We start from the raw sequence: 10107 nt of genomic DNA, 5'->3' as shown, positions 1-10107 counted from the left end.
TTAGACATTTTCTTCGATCAAACTTTAATGTTATAACTTATAACTAACTAAAACCGATTAAAATGTCTTATTAATTTAGATTTTTTCTATTATATGAAACAACATAGAAATATGGATTTTCACAGTCACGTTTGTTATGAAAGTCGTCTAGGAGTCCACATATTTGTCGTCTGGGCCTTTTGATTGACATATCAGCACCTTCAATAATAACATATGAGTACTTCCAATAATTAATTAATTCTTTTACTTCCCACGGTGAATTATCAAGAAGTCGACTATGTACGAGAATCTATAGTAGAGTAAGCTTATTGTTGCGATTGAGATTGCATTATCCCTTTCCTCGTTGTAATCGAAAGTACTTGAAGCGGTTTTATCATACTGTATTCAATCAGATAATAGCATACAGATAATAATTCTTATTTATGTTATTAATATGTTTTTCTGGATAAGCTACACCAAGCAAGTACCATGTTGTATAACTATGTAGATTGACCTATTCTAGTCTTACTTTCACAAAGCAATTAATTTGGGTAAATCCATTGAGGTTACATACTGTTTTGTATTATTGAAAAGAGTATTAATAAGAATCTTTGCTACTGCCTCTGTAGGATGAACTCTATCCCAGAAAACGTGATCATTCCTGTTGGGACAATATATTGAAATAGGAAGGCAAGGAACATCAGCACTTAATCTCCCTTTCCCGCAACAAGCTGCTTTAACCTCACGAAAACCTGAAAAATAAATCATATTTGTAATTGCATGATATACAAATATGAAAATCTTGCAATTTTTTTCAGATTAAAAAGGTTTAGTTTATACAGTGACAATATATTAGAGTAGGTGCATTATCAAATCAACAGAAGATAACAATAATTAGCAATTATTCATAATCTTCAATCATAAGTGAGGGTAGATATATTGAAAATAAATAACATATATAATATCCTAATAACATGCTAAATATACTGATTAACGATAATTCTATCAATTTATATTAGAAAAATGGCTGAATGAATAATGAACTTGTGATTATACCGTATTTTGTTGGATTCTGGATGAGGTTGACCAAGAAATCGTAGGTGTTCAAGTAGGTGTAGTTGAAATGCTCCTGCAGCTGTGACTTCAATTTTCTCAACATCGATTGTAGACCTTGATTATAAATCGTTGCCCAATAATTGGCCTCGTCATTGCATTTATCAACCTCAGTAGTGTTCAGAAGTCTTTGCGCTGGAGTGCACCCTACGGGTGCTAACCCAAAAATCAGAAATTTACGGGCACCTAGACCTTGTAATTGCTGCAATCAAACCAATTAATATTACTTCGAATGGTTAATTGTGTTACATATATAATTAACCTGTACCCAAAAATTAGAAGAAAAAGGGGTTATATCACGTCATTTTTTTTTTCTGTTGTTTAATTAAATATCTTCAACATACTATTAAGACTTATGGTAGGATGGGTAAGATCTTTTTACCAAGGTTCATGATAAGGAGCGTTTTCTTCTTTAATCGGCCTTAGATGATGCAAATTAATATTAGTACTTGAGAGCTTACCGTGAATACCAGACATAGGACAGGATGAAAAACAAAAACAAAAAAATAAACAGTTGGACATAAACAAAAAAGCTAGAGATGCTAGAACTTACCCTTAGCTGGGTCAAAAAGGTGGATAGCATTAAATCGATGCACTCTTGTGGTGGCTTGGTCATAGGGAGTTTGAATGTGAAGTAGTTCAATAGGTCATTGCTTCCGATAACAATCGGAAATAGAGAACTTGACAAATGCATTTGTGCTGCATTGTATCCTATCTTTTGGATCAACCTTTGTTGCAACTCGGAGAAGTACTCTACCTGTTTTGAGAGGTGAATCGTCCCATTCTATGACAAAGGAAAAGTACAGAATAAAAAACTCATTAGAAAAGGCAAACACGATGCTACTATATACCTAATACATACGTAGGGTGAATTCAACATATACTTCACCCATGATTGCAGGTTCACTATACTATAAAAAGATAAAACACCAACTCCTCTTAATGAATGGTTTAGAAAACAAAGACAATAAACTTTCAAAGTAGTACTTTCTCCATCAAGAAAATAACGAGTGGATCTGAATACGATCGAGGGTCAAATATCTAATTTTCAGTATAAAACAGAATTTTATAAAATAAAATTTATATATTAAATAATAATTTGAGAAGAACTTTGAAAATCGTAGTTGAAGCAAAAATATTTAACTTTCAAGTAATAATAAATAATGTCACATTAGTAAAAAGTATTTCTTCCCGAATATTTGTCACTTTAAAAAACAAAAAGGTATTATAAACTTTTTGTCAATTTTAACTTTACTACTCCAAGAAGTGAAGTTATATAGTCATTAAATAGCTTAAGCAACTACTAGTATATATATATATGGAGTAATTATTAGTTTTATTAAATAATTTTCTAAATAAGTGTATCAAAAACATAAACGACAGGTATAGCACAGGAAGAAATAAAGATAGATATGCTCTTACAAAAGGAGTTCCATTGGTGCTGTTTAAAATTCCAGCTCCTCCCGAGGCAAAGCTTACACCTTCCATAAAGAGGCCATCCTTGTTCGATAGATACGGTGGAGGTGTTGGTAAACCAACGTTTTCAGCTGTTACATAAAAAGCCAACAAGTTACTGAAAGCTACATTTTTGGAAGAGAGGTTGTGAAGTGAATAAAGTTATTTTACTTTCTAAGGGATAATCATCGATCACTTCACATTTCGCTCCATCACACTAATTACATTTCTCGTGGTTATAAAGTGATATAAAAAGGATAATTATTTTATATCAATGATAAATAGGTCAAAAGAATTATTACACCAAAATTAATATAAGAGAACACTACTAATAATTCAGCAAAAACCGACCGCGGTCTACCGGCCAATTTTAATCGGTCAAAAAACTGGCCAAAAAACCGACCAAAGTTGGTCGATTTTTTAAAATATTTTATTTTTTAATTTTATTTTGCGAAACCGGCCCACTTCGGTCGGTTTTCATTTAAAATAAATTAAAATTAATATTTAAAAAACCGATCGCAATCGGTCGGTTAATTCGGCCGGTCATTTTTAAAAACCGACCAAATTCGGTCGGTAATTTTATTTTTTAATAAAACCGACCAATATTGGTCGGTTATTTTCGTGCGAAAATACAATTAAAAAGTATAAATGAAATAAAAGACAATCTTAAAATAAAATGCACCAATAGTCTAGTGGTAGAATAGTATCCTGCCACAGTACAGACCCCGGTCGATTCCCAGAGGGTGCATTTTTTAATTACATAATTAAAATACCGACCGACTTTGGTCGGAAAAAATTATCGATTTTCTCGGCAATTTTTTTTATTATTTTAATTGACCAACCAAAGTTGGTCGGTAATTTTTGACCAACTTTGGTCGGTATGCCTTTTCGACCTTCAAAATACTGACCACATGTTAATGGTCGCGTTTTGGACGGTTATTGGCCATTACCAACCTACTTTGGTCGATTTTTTTGAACGATTTTTGCCGAATTTCTAATAGTGAAATAAATCACGAGTGAGGTCGGTATGATAAAGGAAAATGTGAGGAGAGGTCTTTGAAACTATCCCTGCTTTCCATTTATATTATTGGATAGTTTAATCATAAGAACTCTTTATATATATATCTAACGTTTAAATAACATTGTATTAATTAGAGCAGTAAGGATAAAATTGAAAAAGGTAATAAATGCTTTTTGTTTTTTGACGTCAAAATATATTTGGAAGAAATTCAAATCACCAAATTAATTAAGGCCTAAAGATAGAATTATTTACCAAGAAAATCAGCAGCATTTTTCCCATTACTGAATCTTCCAGTTGGTTTGCCACCAGGGTAATCAATGCCATTGAAAGGAAAATTAGCCCTGAAGATGGTCTGAAAATAATCGTTGTTCCCCACATCTACTTGAGAGTCACCAAACACATACATGGCCGTGACCTTTTGTGATCTTGACATATTCAATTGCAAAAGCAAGACAAGTGCAATTAAACCAAATGAACATAGCAGCTTAGTCTTGTCAGAAGAGAAGGCAGCCATTCTTGTTTGACTCCAAATGATGTGGACAATAAGATGTTTATGTTTATTTAAGGAGCTAAAGCTGTAGATAAATCTGGAAGGTGTTTAATGCCATTATTATTAGCAATGATAAATATTCATAAATAAGTCAAAAGAATAATTAAATCTCCATTAGTGGCAACGCAATCCTGTGTGTCAAAACAGGAAACAAATTTAAGATGAAATCATGGGAATATCGAAATATTAGTAAGTAGTATTAATTTTCCTGAAAAAGCAAGGCTCAGACTATATATGCGATAAAATATAGGGAAGCCAAATATACTAATCTACTTTCGGATATTGTCTATATTTAATATTTACTATACTATCTGGTCAAATTTATCCATACCGTTATACTTTTCGGTCAAATTTACCTCTACCATCAGCAAACTTTTAAAAATTACCCCTTGATTTGTTGAATAATCTAAAATCTCACAATTTCCTTTTATTTAAATTCATTGTTGTTCTTCTTGCTGCACTATTTTCATAAATTACTATTAATGTGAATGGTAAAGGTATTAGACTATTCAAATTATTCATGAATATTTTAATTACCAATGTACCCACTTCTCTTTTTGTGATAATGGGTTTAGAATTGGTTTAAAATTTTATTTATTTTTCAACTATATACACACCATAGAATTCAGTGGGTCTATTTATTGTGTATTATATGCAGCTAATCATCATGTATGTATAGATATATTCAAATATATTTTGTTATTGTTTGGTTAGTATAGATTTCGATCGACTAACTTAAGAGTGCACAATGCGTCGGCATTTGATTACAGCGAAGTTGAATTCGGCAACGTAAAATCTCCAAGGAACTTCAACTTCTATCACTAATACTTGTAAAGTCTCTATACATTTGGTGCAACGAATTCATTAAAGTTGGGATGTTGTAAATACTTTCGGAATTTAGACAAGCTACCTAATTTAGATTCTTCAATTTACTATACTTTATTTACTAACCGTTGTATTATTTTTAATATTTTTTTCTTTTATTTTTTTCAATTAAGAAAGCAGGTAAATGTCAATTATTTCAAAAATAGTTGATTAAGAAGAAGAATAAGTGACTTAATTAAAATGATTTGAGAGATTCTGAGTCGCCTGACGGACTGAGCGATAATTTTTACAATTAAGCTTGTTGATGATAGGTGTAAATTTGGCCGAATAGTATAACGATAGGGATAAATTTGGCCGGATAATATAACAGAGATTAAATATAGACAATATCCAAAAGTAAGGAAATATATTTGGTCATTTTCCCTAAAATATATGTACTTTTATTTCTTTATAGTTTAACCAAAGTGAACGTAATTGGCAAATCCAATTGCTTAAGATGTACATACCCAAAAACAATTACGAGCATGTTTGGAAAGCCACCTAGGAATTGAATTTGGGTGTAATTATATTATTTGACATGTTTGTCTAAGTACTTAGCCAGCATGGAATTGGGTGTACTTAGATAGGTGTAATTACACTCTCCAATTCTCAAGGCGAGAGGAGAATTGATGGTAATTGCACTGTGTAATTATAAGGTTACATTTTAATTTCTTTCCTTTTTATTTTTATTTTTATTTATTTTATTTATAACTTTTTATTTCAATTTATTTTATTTTAATTTTTTTAAATTTATTTTTACTTTTAAATTTTAAAATATATTTTCTTTGTACATTATTTTATTTACCTTTACTTCTCATGATTCTATGTAATTGCTCCTATATTTTATTTTCTTCATTTAGTGTAACTATGTTATTATTATAATTTTTCAAACTACACCTCCTAATATTATAAATAATGAGTCATTAACAAACTTGGCATATAATGAGTAATGTCATTAAAGTAAAATTTAATTATTGAATGAGGTTATAAACTTATTATATTTTTTAATCTTAAGTTGTATTGGAACTTATTTTTATTATGTTGGAATTTGACATATGTTATTTATTTTTTTTGGATTTTGAAATTGTATTATATTATGGTTCTACTTTACTTGTTTTAGTAGTATTGGCTTGTTATTTCACATTGCATATTATTTATTTTTTAGTTAGAATTAATAGATTAGTTTTGTCAAATAATTTTATAATGTTATGAAATTATATTTATAAATATTAATTTATTTTATCAAACATGCATTCCATGATGTTCTTACAAAATGAATGTTTTCAGTTTTTATAATTAATTATACTAAATATTATTAATTTGAAAAATATATATCAATTATTTTTATAATATTAGTTATAAATATATGATTACTAATTCGTGTATATTCAAGAAAACAATATGCATCTTAAATACCAAATCTAATATCATTTATAATTATAAAAAATTATTTATATGCAAATATTTATTATATTAACTTTTAAGTTTCGATAATTTCTTCATTTAAAATTTAATCTAATTGTGTAATTACACTTGCGCAACCAAACAGTACGCTTGTAATTACAATGTAATTATGTTATGCCAAATAAATAGGTCATCGTAATTACTAGGCTGTATAATTACTACTCTAGTAATTACACCAATTTCAATTATCGGATAGCTTTCCAAACAGACCCTAGGTATTTTCACGAAAACACCGGCTAAATTAAGGTTTATCGTAGCACCCTATTTTAAAGGGATTCCATCACTCCATAAGCGGTCTCCGTAACACTGATTAAGAACAAAATGTTCAGTAAATGGCTTGAATTGTTGTTATAGTCGACTTATCTAGTCTTAGAGACTAAGTGTCATCACAATGCTTGTGGTGGGATTTTTGGGTCGTGACAAATAATAAAAAAATCATGAGTATCTACTAGAATTTTTTAAAATCCGGTGTCATAAGTGCACAAGCATCTAAGAGAATATACAGAACTCCCTAAAACTATTGTCTGATATAGAATAGACAGAAATAGTAAATATAATAAGAGAAGGCTCTGGGTGCTGCAAAACGGAGCATGAAAAGCAGCTCACCACTAGGCCTTCGAGTAATGCGGATGCGCGCATGGACGAACACCAGATGTACCTGCCTCAGAACCTGCACAATTTGTGCAGAAGTGTAGCGTGAGTACGTAAATAACGTGTACCCAGTAAGTATCTAGTCTAACCTCGAAGAAATAGTGACGAGGGGTCGACATCGACATTTACTAGTGGTCAATATACATAAAGTGCTAGAGTTATAAACAGGCATGAAATGCAATAATGATAATGGAATAAGAGGTAATAAATAAGTGTTTCTTTAACAAAATAACAAGTTAAAAAGTCCCTAAAATATCACATGCTAATCTCAATAAGTAAGGGCCCGCAAGTAATTACAATTTCTCAAGTCATGAAGGATATATCAAGAGTAATCAGACTCCTAGAGACAACAAGCACAAGTTATGCCGAGGTCGTACGGCCCGATCCATAATAATCGTGTACATACACTACCGAGGTTGTACTGCCCGATCCATGGATGCATCACATTACATATTAATATTGTCAAAGCGTTCAGCCCGATCCACAGGAAAAGAGAAACTCTTCTAGCTACGAATGAAGTGTTTACAACTCCAAGGTAAACCCATAAAATAATATAAATATCCGTCGATAATTAAATATTCCGCCAAATCACTAAGTAATGACGCTCGATTTAGCATAATCTTTAATCAAATTTTACTTATTAATACAAAAAATTAAACTATCAAATTGAATTCAAATAGTGCAAGTAATTGCATAATAAAGTCATATGTCTACCCGGACATAACATGAAATTTAGCTACGTACGTACTCTCGTCACTTCGTGCATACGTAGCACCCACAATTAGTAGCAAATAATAATTTTAACACCTATGGGGTTAATTCTCTATTACAAGGTTATGCAAGAGATTTACCTCATTTTTAAGTCCACTTTGCGATCCACAAATTATACTAAAAGCCTTATGTCGGTGCCGAGCAATCCGAAACTAGCCAAAGGTTATACAAACTAATCAATATTTGCTCAAAAGTTCATAATTTAACTATTAGAGTAATCACCCGACCCATTGTGAAAGGTTCCTAAAATTCACCCCAAGACTCACATGCCCGGATTCCGAAAATTTTCGTAAATAAATGTTACTCATAACCTTACGAACACTAATATATAATTTCTACCCAATTTCATAATTATTTTCGTGGTCTAATCTCATTTTTATCAAAACCTAGGTTTTCAACAAACTCCAAAAAATTTTACATTTTACATGTTAAAATCTACTCATAATCTATGTATTTAACTTACATTAGGTAAAAATCACTCACCTTATAATGCTTAATAAAAATCCTTCTCCAAGAAGCTCTAAATTTGGCCAACACAATGAGAAATGAGAGAAATAAGCCTAAGTCCCGACTTTAAATTAAGATTCTACCCAGTCGACCCTTCTTCACGATCGCGAAAAGGGCCTCGCGATCGCTAAGGCAAAGCCTGCCCAGACCCTGAAAACCTTCACCGCGAACGCGACTGGTTCCACGCGATCGCGAAGGCTAGACCAGCCCAAGCATCGCGAACATGACCTGCCCTTCGCGAACGCAAAGGGCAATGACCCACTAACCCCCCTCCTCCCCCCCCCCCCCTTCCCTAATCCTTCTACGCGAACGCGACACGGCCATCGCGAAGGCCACAGGTCCTGAAGCTTCACGAACGCTACATGTTGATCGCGAACGCGTAGGGTAAATTGCCAAGCCCCCCAATTCCTTCTATGAGAACACGACACCACCTCCGCGTCCGTAAAGAAGGAAACTAGAACCAGCATATCAACAGTTTTGAACTTAGCTCTGAGCGGTCCAAAACACACCCGAGCTATCCGGGACCCCGTCCAACTGCACCAACGAGTTATAAACATAATTCGGACCTGCTCGAACCCTCGAAACACGTAAAACAACATCTAAACCAAGAATCACACCCCAAAACCCAATTGAATCAACTTATGAACTTCAAGCTTTTCAACTTACTCTGAATTTGTCGAATCATACTTAGACAACTCGGATTGACACCAAATTTTGCATGCGTACGAGTGATAAATTACCATACGGACCTATTTACAGGCTTAGAATCCCAAACGAACCTCGATAACACCAAAGTCTACTCCAAACCAAATTTAAAGAATTAGAAAACCTTCAATGAGCCAACTTTCAACATTAAGCGCCGAAACGCTCCCGGATCACCCGAAACCCGATCCGAACACACGCCAAGTCCAAAATTATCATACGAACCTATTGGAACCATCAAATCCATGTTTCGAGGTTGTTTACTAAAAGTGTTGACTCAAGTCAAACTTGACTATCTTAGGCCACTAATAAGGAACTAAGTGTTCCAATTTCAATCTGAACCCTTCCAAACCTAAATCAACCATCCCCGTAAGTTATAAAATAGTAAAAGCACATACGGAGAGTCTCAATTAGGAGAATGGAGATCTAGAAAGCAAAACGACCGGTCGGGTCGTTACAATAAGTTTATATATAAACACATATCATGTATTTATTGGTCTTGTGTAAACATCAATTGTGGGTCACTTATTGAATAGCTTAGGAACAAGAAATCAGCAACTTAATCGCATATTCATATGGATGTTTGTCATATTTAACTGAATGTTTTCGTGTGATTTCTAGGCTGTCGCGTGTCGTGCTATCTCATTTTGTACGTCTAAGACAGAAGTCAATTCATCTACTACCTCCGTTCCAATTTATGTGAACCTATTTTCTTTTTAGTCCGTTCCAAAAAGAATGACCCCTTTCTAAATTTGGAAACAATTTTGCTTAAACTTATAATTCTACCATTAATGAGAAGCTTTTATAACCACACAAATACTCTGGGCCCATTTTGACTTGTTTAGGATTACAAATTCCAAGTCTTCATTTTTTCTTAAACTTCGTACCCGTCAAACAGATTTACATAAATTGGAACGGAGGGAGTATTAATTCTTTAGATTTTGAGAAAAGGTCAAACAAAGGTAAGACGTGTCATGGGGGTTCTACAGATTATTGAATAAGTAGAAAATATTTGATTTCAAAATAACAA

The 10107-nt window shown here is 32.6% G+C and overlaps 1 protein-coding gene across 1 annotated transcript; it reads right to left on the bottom strand.

Moving 5' to 3' along the window:
* Nucleotides 1-471: 471 nt before the first annotated feature.
* Nucleotides 472-4080, bottom strand: LOC104119487 (GDSL esterase/lipase At5g55050). The gene is made up of 5 exons (XM_009631009.4): nt 3821-4080; nt 2515-2639; nt 1646-1876; nt 1036-1294; nt 472-731 (listed from the first exon to the last, which is right to left on the bottom strand). The coding sequence occupies exons 1-5, from the start codon at nt 3999-4001 to the stop codon at nt 511-513; spliced, it is 1017 nt and encodes a 338-aa protein (XP_009629304.1). The 5' UTR covers nt 4002-4080; the 3' UTR covers nt 472-510.
* Between the last annotated feature and the right edge of the window lie 6027 nt (nt 4081-10107).

The sequence above is a fragment of the Nicotiana tomentosiformis genome, chromosome 7 (assembly GCF_000390325.3).
Source record: "Nicotiana tomentosiformis chromosome 7, ASM39032v3, whole genome shotgun sequence".
In the NCBI taxonomy this organism is placed as follows: Eukaryota; Viridiplantae; Streptophyta; class Magnoliopsida; order Solanales; family Solanaceae; genus Nicotiana; species Nicotiana tomentosiformis.
This window is presented reverse-complemented; position numbering and strand designations above follow the sequence as displayed.

Excerpts from the sequence above, each read along its gene's own strand:
- LOC104119487 (XM_009631009.4), bottom strand. The coding sequence starts at position 4,001 with ATGTCAAGATCACAAAAGGTCACGGCCATGTATGTGTTTGGTGACTCT. Across the intron at positions 1,295-1,645 it reads CCTTTTTGACCCAGCTAAGG|CAATTACAAGGTCTAGGTGC; the intron begins GTAAGTTCTAGC and ends GTTTGATTGCAG. Across the intron at positions 732-1,035 it reads CCAGAATCCAACAAAATACG|GTTTTCGTGAGGTTAAAGCA; the intron begins GTATAATCACAA and ends TTTATTTTTCAG.